This window comes from Eupeodes corollae, chromosome 1 (assembly GCF_945859685.1).
Source record: "Eupeodes corollae chromosome 1, idEupCoro1.1, whole genome shotgun sequence".
NCBI lineage: Eukaryota > Metazoa > Arthropoda > Insecta > Diptera > Syrphidae > Eupeodes > Eupeodes corollae.
In genome coordinates, this window is record NC_079147.1 from 218,850,991 (window position 1) to 218,874,525 (window position 23,535).

Sequence of the window (23,535 nt, forward strand, 5' to 3'; positions counted from 1 at the left end):
ATTTTCATCCATATATATTGGCAGTGGTGCAATAACTTATTCCACGCGATTATGTTGCTGGAACAAAATGCATTTGAAGCCTTTCTAGAAAACCTGCCTCAGGGCGCCCTTGTTTTCTTTAGTGACGAGGCACTCAGAGAGATCTTCATGAGCAGCCTCTGCATACAGAACGTGTGACTGTTTGGTGTGCAATATCTAGAATCGGCATTATTGGCCCATGGTTTTTTAAAGAGTACGAAAGAGCAGTTACAGTCAATTCTGAACGTTATGTCAGCATGATTGTGGATTTTTTTCTGCTCAAACTTGAAGAAATGAATGTAGGGGAAATGTGGTTTCAACAGGATGGCGCCACAGCTCACACGGCAAGAAGGTCAATGAATATTTGGCGTGAACACTTAGCCATAGGGCTCTTCTCTCTTAGAGGCGATCTTCAGTGGCCAGCACGATTGCCAGATTTAGTCCCATGTGATTTTTTCCTGTTGGGCTACCTTAAATCGTTGGTATACACTGATCGTTCAAACACCCTTCGTCATCTTAAAAATAATATTCGTGCTGCTATAACCGACATAAGCACAGATATGCTGGAAAAAGTGGAAAACAATTTAAAATTTCTACTTTCTCATTACATTGATGAGAACGGTGGCCACCTTCGAGATGTCGTTTTTAAAATCAAATAACATTAAACTTTAAATGTCGTTCTATACACAGAAAAATAATTAAATCAATATTGCCAATACTTTTTGTGTTATGATTTTTTAAAATAAGGAAGTAACCACGCCCAACGCCCGCCCCGTCCGTCAAAAAAGCTAGCCAATTTAATAATTGTCATTGTACTCTATAGATCAGTTTGGGATTATTTTGATTTTTAGAGTTTCCTCGAAATATGATAAAACATAATCACCGCAACGAAATGAGCGAAGCCAAGGACATCCTTAGAACCATGTGGCATCACAACGCATTAGCATTTCGGAATAAGAAACAAACATTTTTAAGCAATTTTAAATAATTTTATTTTACTTAATTTTTTTTTGTTTTAATATTTTTTTGTATATTTTTAAGATAACTTAAACAATAAACTTAAAATAGCTACATAATAATAATAATAATAATTTTTAATAAACAAACAAAATTTACTTTAACTTTTTTATCTTTGCTGAAATAATAAATGATAAAAATAAAAATATTAACTACATAAATCTAAAGAAGCCAAACAAACAAAAAGGAAAAACAAAATGTCAATTCTTGTTTTCTCTTAATTTAAATAAGTAAGTAAATTTTCCAATATAAAAATTATCGTCTTACAAGTAAATAATGCTACTAGCAATAATTATTCTCAACAAAAATACCTTCTTTTAAGAAGAACACTTTTATTATTATTAAGCTTTTAAATGCAACAAAAAGATGATTAATAAAAAAAAAGAACAACTTTTATTTTTTCTTATTTTCCTTAAAAAATGTTTTTACATTTTTTTAAATTTTGTATTTGATTTTTTTTTTGTAAAAACTTAATTCATATTTTATATATATTTTTTTTTAAATATATTTTGAAAAACCTTTTACTGAAAGGTATTTACATTTTGTACCTACATGTACGTACATGTATGTATGTAATATAAACATTTGTTGTGTGTATTTTTTAATTATTATTCAAGCATTGTTTATTAGCCATTTCGGTATTTTTGGATATTTTGTTGTCTCTTACTGAATTATATCACAGCACTTCTAATAATCTAATATTGGTTAATCAAATTACATACTTGTTGAAAAAACATGAAGAGTTTTGTTTTATTTTTGATGTTTGTTTACTAGGCATTGGAAATTATGTAAAAGAAAGCAATAATTATTCATATGTAGGTACTACAAATAGCTGTTTTTGAAATATGTAGTAATATAGTAAAAACAAAAATTAGGAAAATTAGGAAAATTTGGCCTTTACATTTTAGATTTGTTCTAATGGAATTTTGGAATACTTTGAGTATTTTACACGATAACAATATTGACAAATTAGTGATGACTAGTATCACGTCGTGTAAAAATTATTTTTATTTTTGGGTGTGTTTATTTTTGTTCGAGTTCTATACAAATTAAGGAATACAAACTGAAATAATGTATGTATGTATGTATGTTTACTTTTGGAACAACACAATAGAGAATCTTTTATTTTATTGAAGAGCTTTTATTGGTATCTCTTATTGATACTTTCACGTCTCCAACGATGTCACAACTAAATTATGAAATAACCCCGATTCGCTCATCATGGCTGCCTGTCCACAGGAGTCATTGCCAGTCGGGCTTGATGTGCCGAATCTTAATGCATCCATAATAACTTCAAATTCTTTTTGGCTTTGATTCATTTCATGTGCCAGATCGAGATCTAGATCACCGGCCAATTTAATTCTCTTACTATCTAAGGGACAATCGTCAAGGGCCGATATTAGTCTTTGCGGTGGTATGTAGAACTGTGAAAGAGCCTCACGAACCAAACGGTCACTTTCGTCTTCGCTGCGCAAACGCTTGCGCGATGACATTGCCTTTTCAAGCTGTTCGGCACCTTGGGTTATTTCCGGATCAATAAGAGGCATTGATGCATTAATAGCACTTAATTCACGATCGAGCTTTTCCAAATCGGCATCGACACTGTTGCTAGATAACGAACGTTTGCGGTCGCGCTTTTCTGAGCATATTGTGGATTTCTTTGAACAATTTGAGCTGTTATGTTTAATGTGATGATTGCATCCGGATGTATTGGTCATTGCAGTGAGGCTATGTGGCTGTGTTGCATGTGGAATCGAGGTTGTATCGAGGGCTGTTGAATTGTTATTGGATTCATGTGCTGAGTTTTCGTTACATTCGATATTATTGCAATGGTTGCTGCATGCGTTGAAGACATTTTTGTGAGCTGACTCTGGCCTGGGCTCAGACCTGCAATAGAAAAAATAAAGAAAAATTTAATATAAGCTAATTGCAGAATTGTTAAAAAGTATGTTTATATTAGTTTACATATATTTTTGCATACACACATTAAACATATACATTTTGGACTAAAAATAAGACCAGTAACGAATTAATAGGTGGTGAGATAATTTACTTATATTATAATCAAAATTCATTATGAAATTTGCATTTTCTTTGGAATATTAATGAGCAATTTATGTTAAAACAATTTGGAGCGTTCTTTATATGTTTACTCTTTGTAAGTTTCTATACTACAAATTAAACCTTATTAGATGTTATAGCAAAGAACACTCAAGCACTTTTTTTATCATCTTGCTCTACATATTTTAATCAAGTGTATATTTTCATACTAAAATAAACGTGCCTTATCAATAAAAAAATAAATAAACTAGGTGGCGCAACAGTCCATGAAGAACTAGGGCCTAGTGACTTAGAACTCTCAACCATTCCTGTGTGCGAGTAATGTAGTCAGAGATGGAAGGGACCTACAGTTTATATGCCGAATCGGAACGTCTAATTTGAGAAAGCACTTTCCATGACAAGAATTAATATTTGGAGGATTTGTCAATTGCTCGTAAGAAGTACATAGTTATTGAAACCAGGCCTCTGACACGACTATGCCAGTTTTATGCAGTCTCCATCGTGCCGCATATATTAGCTCGCTCCTTTTATTTACTCGTATTTCATATAATTTCATTAAATTCTAATTTATGTAGGGTTCGAGATGAACTCACTTCCTGCACATGACACATAAATACATACTGTGAAATAGAGAAGATTTTAATTCGGATAAAAAGTTCCGTTTACTTCAATTAATGACTCATTGATCGGATCCAAGTAATTTTAACATTCTTATTTATAATATAAGAGAAATTATACTCTTAGCTTTTTCTTACTTAACGATGAACAACTTTTTTTTCTCCATACATATATCCAGCCTGGGTGGTGTGTTTTCGTGCATATTTAATGCATAGCTAAAACCTGATTATTCACCCTTATTAAGATTGCTGTTTCATCAACACATTTTTAATATAATCAGTATATGTTCTCAAAACTTCATACCTAGTTACTCTACTTTTTATCCGTCACAATAATATCAAATTTTATATTTCTATTGCTGGAAGTAGCTTATGGCGGAATCGAGAACAATTCCAGCTGAAAATTAAACGTAACGTTAACTGCATAGGGAGTGATTATTGGCTTATTTCTCAGGGTTTAATCCCTTAAAAAACTTAATAATTTGTTATAGCCTAGTGGTTCTACATGAATCTTAGAAAGGCTCAATTTTTTAGGATTTCATCAAATTAAAAGAAAGTCTTTAACAAACTGACTCTGAATAATTAAAAAAAATATTTAAATTGAGACATTTCTTCAAAAACTTGTGATATACGAATTTTACCACGGTCGGTCCTTTGATAAGTCTGAATGTTAATATAACTTTGGGCTTGCATCGAGGTTGTTCTGAATGACACTTCCAATATGACATTTCTAAAATGCCACTTGTGTCATTAGCAGCTGTTATTTTTTCTCAAAATAAACAAAATAAATAATACGAGTTTTGAAATCGAAACAAATAAATTAATCGCGGAAGAAGTTTACACAGCCTATAATAACCAATGGTAATAATTTCAAAAGCAAATTTATTTTCTTTGTTGACTTTTTTACAGCTGTTGAGCTGTCAGACAAAGCAAATTTGAACTAGAGCTTCCGTTTGAAGTCACATTACGTTATTTCCTTACGATTGTCAAATGAAACGAGAGGTCGAAGCTTCATTGGCTGTGTTCAATCTCAGACCGATAGGGTATCCGGATACTTTTTTGTTAGTAGCTGATCAAAAACAGCTGAGATGTGAAGAAATGAATCCAAAGGTATCCAAGAAAATCTGGGTATGTAGGTATCTGACAGAACAGCTGATTCAAGACATGGTTGAACTACGAGAAACTTAAAAAATTGATTTCAAATTTTTGTTTTTGTTGGTAAACAAAAAGATACAAAATGTAAGTTGAAGTTGTATTTGAGGATGTTCTGTGACATAGACGATGGAGAAGCTATTTATCTCCGAATTTTGACTTCGAAGCTTAAATGTTTCCCTGATTTTTGTGAACAACTGAAAGTTGTTTTAATTTTTTGACTCCGTTCAAGAAGCGTGTTTGTGGTCAAGCCATTAAAACCCTGTCGTTTTGAAATCGCTTTGAAGATCCGACAATCGTAATAAGGGTGATTGAGTGATGATTTGTCACGTTATTCTGATCATCAAAATGGGACATATCTTGAATATGTACCATGAAGATTTCGTGTGCTTACCATAGTATACAAAATTGGAACACCTCTTTAAAATTACAGGTCATATACATATGCCAAGAAAGTTTCAAACACAAAACCTGCATCTTTATTATAGACTCAGGTAGGTAAGGTATATGCTTCTGAAACTCATAAGAACAGCTGATTTGGTTTTTATGTAATTTTTTAAACAAAAATTCCCCCCCTGGAAAAATAGCTATAGTGCCAAAGGCAGAGATCTACTTTTGTAAATCTTTGTTCAATGACAGCGGAACAGAAAAATCAACAATCTTTCCTACACAACACCATACAAAGCAAAGCGAAGCGAAACAAATAACTGATTGTATGTAGTCATGTATCCACAGTCAGCTGCTGGTCAGCTGTTTATGATATTTCCTACTTCTCATGCACCTATACCTTCCTAGGCGTCATTATTATACCTGCATAATGAATAACTTCCAGACTTTTATGATGATAACCTCTCTTAACTAAAAAACCTATCTATACCTTCTGGTAGGAATAGAAAAGAAACCAAAAAAAAATCTCATTTTTTCTTGATTTTCTTTCAATCACAGTTTAGGCGGGAAAGGACAATAGAAGTGAAGAAAAAACTGCGTGCACATAAAACACTTCCAATTCCAACTAAATAAATATATAAGTACAATATACGAACAACTCACACAGTTTAAAAGATAATAAACGGAATCCAAAGAAGCATACAATTTTCCGTAACAACACCACAAGTCTAGTGTGTAGTGTATGCATGTAAACATGTATGTATGGACAGTACACATGCATATTTGTAGTGTACTGTAATAATAATGTAAACATAGAAATCTATGTTGGAACACAATAAAGTATAGGTACCTACCGAACCGACTTATCGTACCTAACCTAGCTAGCTGAGCTACAAAAGTCATAGTTTCTCTCCCCATCTTTATCCCTATTCAATTTAATATTAATTTATTCGGTAAGGTGGCTTCACTGGCTTCCACAGCACAGCTCTGCCATTGCCATATTCTGCCAACATCAAACAGCACACAAAAATATCTATGGGTATTAGGGTGGCTCATAAGTGTATATGGGAGAGGAACAATACCAAATTGATATGGCGGGCAACAGTGATAAAATTGTGCTAAAGTATGAGTAGAGGGTTAACAATAAACTTATATTTTTGAAGTAGTCATATATTATTTTCTGTCGTTGGTTTAACTTTAAAAATTGACTATAATCGTGTAGAAAAGGGCCCTAACACTAAGGCATAGAAGATACTAAAACAATATTTAAGTAATATGCAATATAAAGATGCTTCAGGAAAACTAACATTTAAAAGAATACTAATTAGTAAGAATAATTTTGTAATAACAGCCTTGTATATTTGGGATTTCATACATTTTACAGTGAGAAATTGTGAAAGATACAATAGAAAAGTTTTCAGAATAATTAAAAACAATATAAAACAATTTTCTTAACTTAATTCTAGAAATAACTACATACATGGACAAACGAAAAAAAGACGCTGGTTTTTAAAAAAAGTTAAAACGAGGGAAACTTCGTATTTCAAGTACATACTGCATAAATTATTTTATCAAACAAAAAAGCAGGTTAATGTTATTGAATTATAATATAAAGAAAAGTAATGTCCTAAAGAGCACCCAATAACACTTGATGAGAATCTCGATTTATGATCGAACTTACAGTGCAGAGTTAAACGCTGGTTTTAAATTTCGAAATAAAACTGAGTCTGATTGGCTATAAGCAATGTACAATACATATTATGTATCTGCAATGTGCATTTTAAGGCGTGTTAGACTGACCTAATAAACAATTGGCTTTTTTCTATTTTAGTTTAGAGCAGCAGAGTCAAAAAAATAATTGTGTTTCTTTTTGAGCTCTGGTCATTTAGATCTTCAAATTTGTGCTTTTTTTAGTTCTGAACATGTTCGAAACGCACTCTGTGAGTTCAGAATAAAATAACAGAGTAAACGGAGTAAAATGCTGATCACAAACAATTTGATATTTGAAAGCCGGGAAATTAAAAAAAATCATCGTCAACAATACAAATCCAAATGGCGGAAGAGGCTGGTCGCTCTAGTGCAGAAGGAAAGATAATTTAGAAAAAAATAATTGCATATAGCATTTTTATGAATCAAATTTATTTCAGGCGTCAAATGAACCAACGTTATTTCTGTTTCTTTAAATAATTTGATTAAAGAAAATTTTCAACGCCCTTAAACAAATGACATTTCAAATCATGGCAGTTTATCGCTCAAATTGTTTCATAATTAAATCAGAGAGCTCTGAACACACTCTGTTTAGAACTCTACTCTGTTCCCTCAGACTCTGCTCAGAGCTCAGCTCTGAAGTAAAAAAGAAAAACGTCAAATGTATACGTTAAATCACCACATTAATATGAATTTCACAGAGCAGATTACGATTGAAACAAACCCTAGATTTTTAACATAAGGTACTATGTATTGTTATATTTAAAAGTAAAAGTAAAATTGTAGTGACACCTGAGTCGGTAAATGATTATTGAAATCTATTTCTTAAGTAGTTTGCAACTAAAAGTGATTACTGATTATTTTTTTTCCAAAATAGAACTTAGTTATGAGCTTTCAAATATGTAAACGATGATCAATACTATTAAACTCTATTGAAAAATCCAGCAGATAATATTTATATCAAACTAAATTCGCAATTCCTTAAGAATTGTGGTTTTTTGAAAAACGAACTGACAAGAGATTAATAAGTTATTTTTGCTACATAGTCATTCATTTTGCATTTAAATTTATAATCCTTCGGCAAGACACGGAAAGATACTTCTTGACCTAAAATCTTTAGGTCTTGCTCTGTTAGGTTTTGGGCATTGGATACTTTCACATTACTGGAAATTCAGAGCTCATTATACAGCTACATATGTACATTATATATTTTGTGGGTAAAAGTAAATCAATAAACGAAAAATTATCTTAACAGAAGTACCAGGGTTTTGAGCAAAAACCAAAACATATATAAGATGAAATCTGATAAGCATACGTTGCGCAAAAGCAGGTGTGACAAAAATCAGTTTTTTTTTTTTTTTCAAAAATTCAATCGCAATACTTATTCAGCACCTTTTCTAAGAAATCAAAAAACTTACCCACCCTAATGGGGGTATAATATATGTTGGGTATACCAATGCAACCACACCAAAAATCTCAAAGAAAATAAAAACTAATTAAAGATCATTGTGTGAGTGTTACACGAAAAATAAAACGAAAGCAAAGCATACAACGTTCAATACCACCGTCAACATGCTGACACGCATTCAATCAATGAAAGAAAAATATTATGTATTTCTCAAAGCATTCGCTCGCAGCTCGAAGTCATCCTCATTCCTCATCACCGTACCTAGTTGCATTTCCATTTCCATTTACTTTGCTGTTGTTGTTTTACTTTACTTCACTTTCTTGTACTCTACTCGATAAAAGATTGTGGTATTTTTTTTTTGATTATTTGTATATTTTGTTTTTGATACAAAGAGAGTGTGAGGATCTTTTTTGAATTTGGGGACATTCTATACAAAAATAGTTTTCACATCTGTGAGAAGGATTTTTAAAAATAAAGTAGATAGGAGATGATATGAAAAGATACAATGTAAAAGAAGTAGATAAAGCATTAAAGTAAATAATGTATGCTTCTTCCTTTGTTTAATCACAAGATTGACAAGAATGTCCGTCCTTTTGGCAGTCCGTAAGATCGTAGCAATACACAACAAAGAAATCAATCCAAACATAGCAACAACAACAAGATATCGGATATTGGTAACTTATGGTGTCGTAAATGGTCTTTATCTTCACTCGCATTATAAATAAGCAAAAAGTTGTTTTAGGTTTGAATAATCAAATAATCATTAAATTAAAATTAGCTTCTTATCATTTTTGGTATAAATAAACTGAAGACTGAAAAAAAACAAGTTTTTTTTCAATTTCTTTCAGGTCTACATATTCGCCTAGTAGGTTAGGTACCTAATTCATGTCATAGAGAGGTTTGATTGTCTTCAAAAAAAAAAAAAAACTACATATGCAAAACAGAGTTTTATCTTTTTTCGTATACTTTTTCACTTTGTTTCAATTTGAGTTTCTTCATAAACTAGCTTTTGTATAATGTTTTGTTATGGCCACACAAATTTGGGTATACGTTTTGAAACTACTTTTTAATTAGGCTGGTAGGTGGATTCAAGGTAGGTATGTATATGAACAATTAAGCAAGAGCTAAAAATGCTAAAGAAGCGTTAGAATTATGATACTTTCATCTTTTTTTTCTAAACTAAATAAAGCCTAGTGCCATTTTTGTTTGTATTCCAATAAATGACATGTGGCACTTTATTGGCCAATTTTCAAAGAAGATGTAACTATTACGTGTCCAGAAAAAATGTTTCTCATCGCTCAACTGTAAAATATGAAGGTGATACAATAATACTTGCTTCTCTTAAGACATTTTTTTCTTTTTTAATTCAGAGCAGAGTCTGAACTGTCAAACAAATAATTGTGTGTTTTTTTACCTCTGAACGTTCCGAACTTCAAATTTGTGTCTCTTTTTTCTTTCTGAATGTGTTCTGAGCTTGCTCAGAGAGTGATCTAAAAGTTAAGAATAAAAATAAATGAGCAAACCGAGTTGAATGCTGAACGCAAGCATTTGACAGGTGAAAGTGAACAAAATTAAAGTTTAAAATTGAATTGTTGTTTGATTACAATTAGCTTTCCCAATGTTAGTTAAATTTTGAATCTTATATGTATCTTGTTTCTGTGGAAGAAAATGACAAGTGAATAGACAATTGTCAAATATTGACTGCTTAATGTTCAGGTGTGTTTCGAAAATAATTCTGAATGTTTAGAACACGCTTTGTTCAGAACTGTTCAGATAAGAAAAACGATTTAAGACGGACTTTGGTCCAATATTTTGTATAGATAAGGTGAGTTTTTTGTTTTCTAGATAGTCAATAAAAATTATTAACTTTTTTCGTTCCCAAAGCGAAGATTGTTAAGATTTTTAACAACTTGACATCATCACGTCATTCCTAAACTCATTTCATCGGATTTGTATAACAAATCACAATTCAATTCAAAAGTTGAAGGCATTGAACTGTCAATGTAAATATTTTGTAAAAAGAATCGTTTTTATCATTGATTTTATATTTATATTTTGGCAGTTTATCATATCAATTTGTAAAATTATTTTATAAGAAATTTCAAAAATTTGTAGCAAGGGGCAGCTTAAAAAAACAGGGACTTCATTTGAAGTCCAAAGCATTCTTTGAACGTAAATTTTAACCAAGGCCACTAGTTAAATTTTCAAGTATTATACATACATTTCAAACTCGGAACTTTACTTCACTAACATCTACTTTCAGTTAATTGTGGTCTTCTTAGACAAGCTTTAGGTCCATCATAATTTGTATTTTGTGTTGTAAAGAAATATTGCTTATACCTTTTTTGATTCGACCCTTTAACACAGCACATTAATTGTAATTGTGTAGAAAATAAGTATTTAACAGATTTATAATGTTCAGCTGTGAGTTGAAGGAAAAGACATGATCAGCTGTCTTTTTGACATAAGTAGACTTCACTTGATAGTTAGGAAGATTTTTCTTGACTTGACAATAAAGTGTATCAAGCCATATAATAACACCAATAAACTTAAGAAGGTTATGGTTTCAACTTTAATAAACGTTTAGGTATTTTTATTTATATTCAATAATTCGTTAAACCCGCTTATACAAAAATATACTTCCGCTACGATTGTTTGTAAAAAAAAGAAACAGTCCCTTCGCTAAAGATTTCCTTACGCAAAATCATCAATATCCTTTACTATACATAAGTTAAGTATACCTACATACTTACAAATGAATGACTTGTAAAGTCTTTGTTGACAACCCCATTTATCCGGAAAATAAAAACTCGCATATTTTCCACCCCTCACTTTAATTCTTCTTAATCACGTTTGTTTGTTAGGTAGGTTGGTAGGTATATTGGTTTATTTGAACTTTACAACAAAGAAAGAACAAGTAAGAACGAGAGGGGAATCTGTATGGTATAACACTTGAAAATATCGGTGTTTAAATTTAAATGAATAGAACCACCACTTTATATATTTTTTCTATACACTAATGACTGCAGTTTATGTTTCAATTTAAACCTGCCTATTATTTGTGCATTTAATTAAAAACATATAATCCTGTTTATACAAAATGGCGTTTTCTTTTTGTGTTCTTTAATAATTTGGAATCCTTATTTATTAAGAACAAAAATAAGAACAATTACAATTTGTTGCGTGGGAAATTTTTAATTCTAAACATTTACTAATGACAAGTGATGGATAAAGTATAATTCGTTGTTGCCTTTAAAATTAAGGAAAGTTCAGAAATTAAGAATGACTGTTTAAGTTATGTCAAACTGACAGCTTAATAAATCATGCAAAAGGAACTGGCTCCGCCTTTTTTGCGATTTTAATTGATGCTCAGAAATGAACAGTAAATACGCCATGTTTTTCAATAAATAAATAAAAAAAGAACAAAATTATTTTAACACTGTTTTGCTAGAATCAATAATAATAATTTGTCCTATAAATATTACATTTTAAGTATTAGATATTTCATGTGTTTTATTGTAAGGAAATATCAAAACACGTTTTATGTACACATGTTTACACACATGCATTGATGTATGTAAATACCTAGGTACAAAACACAAAAAAAATGTATAGCGAAATAAACACGCGGCAGATTTGCAGGGTTCACGTTCTAATGAAGTCGCTTGTAATGTTTTTTTTTTTTAGAAGTAGGTACCTGCAGCTCGATTGTATGTATGCCATTACACAAAATAAAAAATTAAGGTATTAATTTTAACTTTGACACTCAAAATGACACGCGCCCTAAAGCGCGAGTCTATTGTGTTCGCTGAAGAGAAATCAGTAGAAATATACAAACAAACATACCTATGTAAGTCATTAAAAGCGAACTCCCAATCAAAATTAAATGATCTGTCAAACCAAATTAGCGAATTTGAGATGGAATGAATACACAATTTCTACTAACTAAGTCAAAACAATATGTTTTTATTTATGATTATGTTTTCATACGAATAAATTCATTACACATAACAGAACGAACATATCTACCAATTGAATTTCTTGGTTTTATTTTTCAATACTGTCAAATGTCAAAATTTTCGCTAGAAATGTTTTGTGTTTTAAGTTTTGGAACCTATAACTATGTATGTTAAGTCCAGATTTGTAATTGTATTTTTTCTTGTTTGCTTGAATTTTCCACCACACATTACATCCTTCTTGTCATCCTTTTAAAGCATCTTTCATCGTTGACGACATACAGTTGTAGTATACCTACTGCTTCTGCTACTCTTAAATGCCCTCTCTCACCAATACTTGCCTGAAGCTTTTCGTTTTTTTTTTCTCTCTCCCTTCAGTTTTGTACGATTCGCTGTTTTCTGATTTTTCTTTGTGTTGAGTGAATATTATGTAGGTATCTATGTAGCTGATAAATTGAAACAACGACCACTCTGCCACAGACAAAGTAGGTAGCGAAAAGAAAATGTAAAAGACAGCAGCTAGAAAAATGCAACGGCACGCTTCAAACAACAAGAAAGAGCTGATTAGAAAAAAATGAAAAAGAAAAAACTCGCGTGCATTGATAAGAATTGAAAAGCAGCTGTGGAGCCCTAAACTAAATGAACACGTTCTCCAATATGGTGACTTGGTGGCATTTCATATACCTATGCATGTTAAATAATATGTTGAATATGAAGCACATTTTGACGTTTGTTTAGTGGTAAGTTTAATTTTAATGTTGATTTTCTTGTTTTCTCCTGTTCAATCAACAAAGCTCAACAAATCATAATCATGGTGAACAATTTTACTTGTATTTATGTGTGTCCCACGGTCGTGTTGAGTATTCAAGTCTTATATTCACCTCAATACTGTCAAAATTTAATTTTAGGATCTTTAAACCTCATTTGCACAGCAAAATATTAAAACTGCATAGAAAATGCTAGAAATTCGAGAGAAGTGTATCAGAATGCAAGAACAATTAAGCAGAAAGCTATCAGCTTTGCAAAAAAAAAAAAACAAACTGCAGCTAAGACCATTTTGACTAAAATTGAACCCTATTTTCTAATCCTGCACACAGTTGTTTAACAATTTTTGGCAGATTACACTGAATTGTAACCAGATTGTTTAATTATCAATTTCTAAACCTTGGTGAGTTTTATGTAAATTTAAATTTTGTTAATACATAAGTAACCCTGGTTAAATTAGTCAAAGTTGACTTAACAGCTGTGCATTTAAAGCGTATGATTTTTAATTAAATCTCAAAGTCTAAGATTCTTAAACTGTTTCCCTCTCTCTCTTCCTAAGCCCTATCCCTGTGTTCTTTAAGTGTAAATTAACAAAACAAAAATCCCCAAACTGACAAAACTAATAAATTCAAATTGAAATACCTACTTACATATACCTTCATAATGTATGTGTGAACATTTACGATGATGACGACGACGACGACGATACAAAAATTGAGGTTATTCAGAAAAAAACAAAAGGGGATATAGTTTATATCGACAGAAGCGCATATTTACCATTTATATATTTTAAATTTTAACAAAAACGGGGTGCAAAGGTCTATAGTTTGGTTTTTGTTTTAATAGGATTTTGTTTAAGTGAATAAAGAAAGGGATGGTTTGAGGAAGAAAAATATGTATTCTTTCTTAGTTTTTATGTTAAAAAGCAAATAGGTGAATAAAATGTACGTAGGTATATTCTCTTATCAGTTTCCTCCTTATAGGTTCTGGAAAATGACTCAACGCCCTTTAAGTATTCGTAAACATTATGTAGGTACCTAGTTCTATCCCCTTTTAAATATTCACTCCTCAATGGTTAGTGTGAAGGTATGTATATGGCTGATTTGTGAAATGAACTTCAAGTTTTAGATCTGCTTTATATTTACGTATGTATGTATAAAGCTAATTTTTGTCTAGTCAACTTCTGTATCGGTAGGTGGTTTTTAGATACAATTTTCGGCTTCAGGAACAGAATTCTTTAGTCTTTAAATAAACTTTTAAAGGACATACAGTGTTGGCCAACACATTAGCAACTAAAAATAACTGCATAACAAATCATGATTATTGTTTTCCAAAATGTGATACCTTATGCATGTACTACCAAATAGACCACAAGAGAATATAGTTTTCGTAACTGTCCATTTAAATATGTCATAAGTAAGACAGTTACTTTTTACTGCCATCTCTCTTTTTCTTAATTACAGAGAAAAATCAGTCCGTTAACTACAAAACCCGGAGTGGAGTTGGTAGGTGTTATTTGGTTCACGGTGCAAGTTGTTCAGTATTCTTAGCTAACCTTTGTAAAATGGGCGGAAACAAATACTCTTAACGAAATGAAAGAATATAAAAGTGGAATGAGTCAAATTAAATTATCGGAAAAATATTCCATTCCAAAATCAGTGATTTGCCCATTAATTAAATTTTACAAATCCAAAAAGTCATTCCAAACGATTCATCGAGATGGCAGACCAAGAAAAACAACAAAACGAGAGGATTCTGCAACAATAAAATCAAATAAAAGGATATCATCGAGAGAAATACGAACCCAACTCGTTCCAACGCGCGAGAATCATTCGGAGACGAGCTTTTGATGGTGGACTAAAATCTTTCAAAGCTGTACAAAATCATTTTATTTCCACGAAAACAAGCTGCTCATGACCACATCAAATGGTACGGTTTGAAAATGGAGCAATTTACTCCTTTTGGACGAGTCCAATTTCAATTCCAAGGGTTCCGACGGATTCCTTCGTGTTCGCAGACGAGTCACTAAATACACCAAAGCTACTGTAAAACACGGAAGAGGCAACGAAATGGTGTGGGCATGTTTTTAAGGGGAAGGACTGGGACCGATTCAACAAATATATTGTATAATGAATCGTTTTATGCAACTCAACATTGATCAGCACATTTCTCAGATCTTAATCCCATAGAAAATCTATGGAAAATTGTAGATCGACAAATTAAGTGCATGTTTTGGAAATTCCATATATAGTACAGTGAAGTAACCAAATTTTTGTATTTAATAATTGGTTCAAACTGAAACAAGATCTGTCAGAATAACAATAAAAAAAACACAGAAATAGAAGAAAGTTGGGTGACAATCAAAAGTTAAAATTAAAAAAATTAAAATAAAATTAAAAAAAAATTTAAATAGAAATGGTAAGAAAACATCTGGAAATAAAGATTCTATAAAAAAAGTTAATTTGACAATTGCTTTAAAGGAGGGGGTTTGTTCGTAGACTACTACATTAAAATGTGGTGTTCAAGCGAGCTTGAAGCTCACCTCAATTCTTTATATACCTGAATCGAGTTGAAATGAGCTTGATTCGACTCGAATCCCTTCGGGGATCGGAGTCGAGTCAAAATTTGTCAACACAAACCTGTATGGATGAATTGGTTTTACAGATAATACGTTTTGGTCTATTTATTTGCATGTTTGTGTACAAAAATATAGTTTTGTTTTATTTAAATTAAAAAAAAAATGTACATGGATTAGGTAGCATATTCTTATATGATGCTGAACTATTCAGTTCTTCATTGTTTAACACGAATCAAACTATCTCACTTGCACTTGAAAATGCTGTAAAACTTAATTACTTTTAAATCTTCTTGTGCGGTGGAAACGCCAAAAAGATTTATTTAATATAAACTGAGATAAACCTTTGGTTGAAACATAACAAAACATAAATATCTTTTCTATTGTTTTCTCTTGCAAAATAAGCCCAGTTAGTTCGTTTTCACTAACAAAACGAAATAATATCAGCAGGTTCCAAATGCACAACTACTAAACGAACACACCCATCGAGATACAAATGCAATATCAATCGTACCAACATTTGAGACCGAAATCACATAAGATCCATTCGAGACTCGTATAAATGTCAAAAACCCATCCATAGTAAAATTCTACTCTACCTTTTATCGGTGTTATTCATACTATGGATATTGTTTTTTTTATTCGTGTGAAATCCTACTGTACTATGGATAGATTATCCAACAAAACACGGGTATTGTAAGAACTAATTGCTAAATCAAAAATGATCCGTATCACAAGCATCATAAATACTATTTAATTGACTCCATTCCTCGAAGATATGCTGAAGTGATTAAAAACAAGGAGTTTGCTATCAAATACTAGAAATATTTTAGTAAGTCCAAAAAATCCTAAATTTCTTTTTTATTATTTAATGATCGCCGCAATCAAAGTTGCTTTTGTTTTGGCCAACACTGTACGTAGGGACCTACGTAGATTAGGCAGGCAAATCAACGATAAGCAGCTGTAAGAATTTTGTAGTCTCCTGTCATAAATGGATCTCAACACGTGTTAAAAAAAAATAGATAGGTAGGTACTTAAAGAAATCACCAACCACCAGGAACCTCTAATACAAATAATCCAAATCTAACTGCTTCCCTTACAAGCAGAGTTTTTCCCAAACTAAAAATAAAATCTTCTCTCAGATCATGAAGGCGATGGTGATGGGGGAAAAACCCCTAAACTGGCAACCCCGATAAATATTATATTTTTTTTTACAATATTATTACATACCTATCTACCTACATAGATATATGTTTGTAAGTAAAGTATAACCAAGACCAACTTTGGTTGTACTTGTTTTTGTTTATCGAATAAAATGAATAATAAGCGAGAATCTAGAAGGAAAAAACCAACAGCAACAAATAGCAGGGTATAAAATGAAGCATACTTTCGTTGTCGTCAATAATCTTCTCACTTCTCACTGCTTAGCTCAGCTCAGCTCACTCAGTGGCGCAGCAGTTGTAGTCAATAATAACAACAACAAAACAAAAATAAAATCTTTAAAACGTAATAATAAATGAATAAAAACTAAAATGTGTGTGTGTGAAAAACAACACATACCTACTACCTACGCTACACGCCACACGCTACCCCATGATGTCAACAAAATAATCATCATCATTTTCATCATCATCAGTAATCTCTCAATATTATTCGTCTCGTAACTTCATAAGTCGTATGTTTGTCGTATTCCATGTTTGAATTTTCTTGAATGCATTTTCATTTTCATACGACAAGCCAGGCAATAGGCAATAGGCACGCAAGATACAAGTTCAAAGGAAAGAATAGAAGATAATGTAACTACAGTACAGATACCAAATGTCTGGTTAGGGCTTGAAATTTCTGATGGTCTCTATTGAGAAAACTATTTCATGTTCTTCTATGCGAGTGTTCTATGCCTTATTTTTCTTTTCTAATGTCAATATAAAGAGAAATCATAATAGGTACATATAGTTGTAGGAATTGTGTGTATGCGCCTCTGCTATATCTATATGTGAACTGTGGAGTCGGGGGATGTAAAGTGTAAGAGATAAAAAGGCAATTCAGTAAATGAGTATTAACCCCATTAGTTTTTGGTTATGTATACTCTGACTCTCGGTCTCGAGTTGTTCAAATAGGAAGGTTCGTTCTACAATGAACCTTACGATTTGCAGGGGAACCAAAAGTGGACAGATGGAAATGGGGTTGACTTTTTTTCTTCTTTATTAAAACATATTATGTAGGTATATGTATTTGTAGATATTCATATGTACCTACTTCCTTCATAAGTACACCAATTCTTTGATGCTTAAAATAGGTACCTACTCAATTATTGGTAAAATATAATCATTGATTTGATTTTAGTTATTACTTAGTCATTTCCTTTAGCACTAATCAACTCACTTTTACGGGTGTAGGTAGATATTCGTTTCGTACCTATTATCACAATAAACGAGAGTGATTTTCGAAATATACATACGTAGGTACCTATCTACATAATAAAAACAACAACTTAGTTGTTTTTGTTATTGTATTTTTAACCTGATTGCTGTTTTGCTTATTTGTTATGTTTTATTATCGAAGGAAATCGAATTAAAAAAAAAAACAACAACAACAAAAAATAAGAGATAGGTAGGTAAATATAGATAGATACTTTTGTACCGTGTGTATACTTTATTTGACTTATGGAAGTAGATATATTATTATAATTCAGGTTTCTTCTTTCTGGCTGAACGAAACTAAACTAAACGAAACGAAACAAATACAATGGAATGTACAAGTTGTATAGCTTACAGTTGAAGTTAAAGTTGGCTAATCTTCAACTTCAACACAACATAACACACACTTTTTCTTCTTCTTCTTGCTCTATAACTTCATATATATAAATATTATACCGCTGGCTACTGCTGTATTCTATTTTCGCATAATAAACAGATAATATGCCTGTGCGCTGCGCCTGGTATAGTCGTACTTTGTAAACGTTATGCTTACTTGTTGTTTTTGTTTTTTGTTTTTAGTTTTCTTTTGCTTTTATGTGACATCACAATCATGTGGTTCTGTTAGGAGAGAAATCATTTATTTGATTGTTTCTCGTTTTTTGTTGTTTTTCCTATTTTTACAGCACTCTTATCATTCAAAAGCAATTAATTTGAATACCTACCTACTTTATTTTAAAATATGTACCTATGTATAAAACTTAGGTAGTTCTTTACTTAAAGAAGAAAAACAATTTAATAAAATTGTGGTGATTGTGACGTCTGATGTGTCACAAAGAGAAAATAACAAAATGGTGACTGAACAAAAATATTTACTAACTTTAAAGAAGTTTTTGCATAATATAGGTACATATTTTCTTAATTGCCTTGAAAACAACTTTATAAAACCATAATAGGTACCTTTTTATGTTATTTAGTGGTATCTGTTTTAGTTGGTAAGATAAAAACAGTAAAATAGGTTTTTCAAGTAAAACTTCTAAACTGAAGCTGTGTCAATTCTTTTTAAGTACATTCATACCTTCATATTTTTGAGAATTTACAACCCAACCCCCTATGACATAAATGCAAACAGGAATAAGAATGTAAACTTCCTATTTTTTCCTTATTTCCAGAAAGAGCCTAATTAATAAGTCGATCTCAGAAAAATGAACTTGGTGGGTGTGCAAGCCTAGTAATGAGCTGTTTTACACTATTTCAAATATGTATACATACATACCTATTTTTATATGTACCTGTGTTCATTCAGTTATGCTTCAAAAAACTGACACGAGCACGACATAGCAACACAATATAATTTGTATTGTAAGATCTTATCGCATTAACGGGAACAAGGCCAATATCTATCAATCCATCTATCTACCTATCTATTGGAGTTTAAAAACCTAACAGTTTATAAATCTATTAGATAAATAATTATAAAATTTAATTTAAAATTGATATTTTCCGCATACCAACATACATACATACATATGTATGTAATATACGTCATCATTACGTTATTTTATACCTATAATATGTTCATACATATTTTTTTTTTAATACCAACCAACCACCAAAAACAAATCTCTCAAACATTGCTACCCTTGAAATTTGAAATGAGACAGCACTGGTAACAAGCATATTATTTAACGAGAGCCCCACTTCAAAAAGAAGCAACAACAAGAAAAACAACACTTCCCTCTGGAAGACAAAGAGTCAACCAAAAGAGTCAGAGTGTCATTGATACTCTCTGCCTGCTCACAAATGTTACTGTTATTATTCACGTACGTTCACACGTCGTAGTCGACTAGGTACGAGAACGACGACGTCAAACTACCTTATCTACTTATATTATTTATTTGATTAGTTTTATTATACTATTTTTGTCTGTTTAAAAAACAATTTGGATATGTCAAGGCCTATATCTATCTAACCTATGTATCGTATCTATAATTCAACAAAATGATTGATACCTCTCAATCAGTCAGTCATCTTTTATTTTTAAAAGATACCTACAACTCTTCCTAGGTATCACCTCACCGTCACCACTCACCACCATACGAAACTAAGCTATCACATCATCATCCTCTTTATCGCACAAACAAAGACAAAGACCACATTCAACATTATGAAATTGAAATGAAAAAATTAAAGACGAAAAATAAAAAAAATTATACTTACTTTGGTAAATTAGCTAAGTAACGAGACTGTTTCTCCCGACGGAGTTCATCGTTCAGCCTCGAGTATGTGTTGTTAATACACACACTGCGACGCAAATTTGTCTCCGAGTCCTTTATCCTTTCGAGCTTGTGAGCGCATAATTGAAGTATGCGTTTACGTTCTTCACGTTGTCGAAGTTTTGGGGAGATCATTGGGACGCGTGATCGATGGTGATGGAAGCCAATAGGTGGCGATGACCTGGGGGGTCCGAACATATCCGAATCGTCGTCTGTGTCGTTTATTGGAATTGTTGTTGGCAAGGTCATTGTATGCCCTTGTTTTTGACTCTTATATGAGTTGTTGTTTTATTGTATGTTGTTTTAACTTGTTGTTTATTAATTAATTCTTTATCTGTATATGTATTTAATTTTGGTGTTTTTTCTTTGTTCACTTTGCCACCACTTAAAATTGTATTATATGAACGAAAATGATACCTACTTTATTTAAGAGAGCGAGTTATAGCTCTTGCTCTTGTCCTCTCTTTAACGAAGAGTAACTAAATAAAAATAAGACTCTTTGTTTTTGTTTGTAATTTTTAATGGAAAAACCGTCGTCGTCGAGTATAAAATTATTCACTACAGAGCGAAAAAGTAATGTTATATTTTACACACATAGATAATAGAGAGACACAGATACTACTTATTCTCATGTAGGTGAACGTGAGTTGAGTCGAGTCGAGTCGTGAACGGTTACGGTGAACTACAAATGATTTTTTATTATAGCAGTCCACACAACATAATTTTCTTCTTTGGATTTTTGTTTTGTCTTTTTTAATTAAGTTGAAATACTTTTTGCACTTTCATTAGAATTGTTAATTTTTCTATTCCATTGGGATGACCACAATTTAATTTTTATTTTATGTATGTAGGTATAGTTTTATTTTGTTCTTTGATTAAAGAAGAAATAATTAGTCTCAGACGACACAGTTACTCACTTTTACCCTGTTTAGCTTTTGAGTGGGGGGTAGGTAACGAACGAAAGTAGTTGTGCACGTACTCCTTTGTTTGCACCGTGGTGGTTATATTTCTTTTTTTCTTTCTTCTTTTTGTATTGTAACAATTTTCCTATATTCACTTCACTTTCATCACTTCATATCTATCTGCATGTACAAATCAGCTGTGAATAATAATTATTTATCTAATCAAGTGTATGATTTCTTTTATAGGATTTTGGCAGGTATAGATATATTATTTGAGAGAAATTCAACAATGTGAGAATATGATTTAATTTGATTAGATGTTCGTATATTTTATTGTAAGTTCCATAAGCACTTTGTCCTTTAATTTTTCTCAGAAATGTTCAACAATATAATTATTCATCGATAATTATGTAGGTAGGTACAGATATCGATAGATGGTGGAATAATTAACAAAATGTAACCTCTCTCTTTTAGTAGGTAGTTGTTGGTAGGTTAAGCAAGTTTATTATTAATGCAAAAATAAAATATGTACAAAAAATAATAAAAACCGTGAAAATATGTTAATGGTATGTATACCTAATATATAAGTATTTTGTCGCGTGCTGAGCTCAGGAGCTTACGGTTCTCACGTTCGCAACGAACTGAACTGCTGGCTTAAAATGTTTCCTTCCTCTACCTACCTAGATGCTAGTTTATTCATATTCATTTTCATACATTAATTTGGGGTTCGGTTCAGTGCTGTCGCTTGGGATTTTATAAGAGTAGCAGATTTTTTTTATTTTCTTGCTATATTATTATATCTTAGGTAGATGATTATACATATGTACATATTATTGGATTTGCAAAATGATCAAATATTATTAAAGTCACACTTAAATTATCTAAAGAACGGATTTTTGTGTAAAATCAACATTTTAAGTTTAGGGTAATGACACTAGTTCATTTTGAGATTAACGACTACTGTTTGCTTAAACCAGCTGTGTGCACTGACCTTACGATTAAAAAATTTTGTTATTCGTAACCTTGTTAATATCTTTTCTCATTATTAATACTCTTGTATTCCCATTGTTTTTTTTTTTTACAAATCGTATGTGGTTGAAATAGTTTAGAGATTTTTTTGGAATACCAAAACCATTATGTTTTGGTACAAAATAGAAATGGTAATAGTATGATATTTAAGTATTTAGGTATTGTTAGTATTGTTGTAATTATAGGAGCATGATGTTATTGCAAATTTTAAATTAAAGCAATATCCATTTTGTATATAAATACTTACCTTTATACTTGTTTATGAGACTTTCCATAGTTTAAAAGACGAATTTATTAGTTTTTTCTCTTTAATTTGGCTGATTTTGTTTAGATTGAAACACATATTAAGTCACATAATTATGTCGTTATGTATTAGGATGAATTTTAAAAATAGTTTTATACAGGAACAAGGTTAAAGATATTTCTAAGATCTTAACGTCATTGTGTAAAAACAAAATGCTGTTCAAATGTAAATGTAAATGTAAAAGTCTTAAATTCGAATCTAGGCTTAAATTTTTGTCTTAATTCATTAAATTTGTTGTGATTGTGACGTCTGATGTGTCACAAAGAGGAAATAACAAAATGGCGACTGAACAAAAATATTTACCAACTTTAAAGAAGTTTTTGCGTAATAAGTATATTTACTTAGTTGCCTTCAAAACAGATTTATAAAATCATAACTTATTTATGTTATTTACTGATGACTGTTTTAGTTTGTTTTCAAAATATGCCCCTTTAAAAGGCGAAGTTAAAACTCGAAATATCTCTAAACAATAAATTTTATGATGATTTTGCAAAGTAAAAATCTTTCTCTTCTAAATACAATTTCAATCATTCTAGCATCTTATTTTCTATGGGTAAATTCGGACTTCCTTCAAAAATGTATTTTTTTTATGACACCCATGGAACACGATTGGAATTGCTTTTTTTTCATTGCATTAGTGAAAAGACGTGTACGTGTTAATGAGCGTGGTAGAGCTGTCATTCTATTAGTATTGGTGTAAAGAGGGGTAAATTTGCCGAAAAATCAAGATCTGCAGATTTGATGTTAAATTGAAAAATAAAACAATTTATTATGTTTAGGCAGATCTAGATCAAGAATAAATTGATTTATGAGTCTTTATTTTGACTGTATGCCTATAAAAGTATAAAGTTTTGAAAAAACGTTGAATTTAAAACTTTCACAGTTCGTTTTTGGAGATAATTTTTAGTACTAATTTGGGACCCAAACTTAAATTTTAAGTACTTGCT

General features: G+C 31.2%; 1 protein-coding gene across 1 annotated transcript; it reads right to left on the bottom strand.

The window, feature by feature from the left end:
* Nucleotides 1–1,134: 1,134 nt before the first annotated feature.
* LOC129939409 (uncharacterized) lies at nucleotides 1,135–21,903 on the bottom strand. The gene is made up of 2 exons (XM_056047407.1): nucleotides 20,298–21,903; nucleotides 1,135–2,922 (listed from the first exon to the last, which is right to left on the bottom strand). The coding sequence occupies exons 1-2, from the start codon at nucleotides 20,600–20,602 to the stop codon at nucleotides 2,202–2,204; spliced, it is 1,026 nt and encodes a 341-aa protein (XP_055903382.1). The 5' UTR covers nucleotides 20,603–21,903; the 3' UTR covers nucleotides 1,135–2,201.
* Nucleotides 21,904–23,535: the final 1,632 nt, after the last annotated feature.

Bases quoted from the DNA above. Each gene is read 5' to 3' on its own strand.
- LOC129939409 (XM_056047407.1), bottom strand. From the start codon at position 20,602: ATGACCTTGCCAACAACAATTCCAATAAACGACACAGACGACGATTCG. The intron at 2,923-20,297 runs GTAAGTATAATT...TTTCTATTGCAG, and splicing joins TACTTAGCTAATTTACCAAA to GTCTGAGCCCAGGCCAGAGT.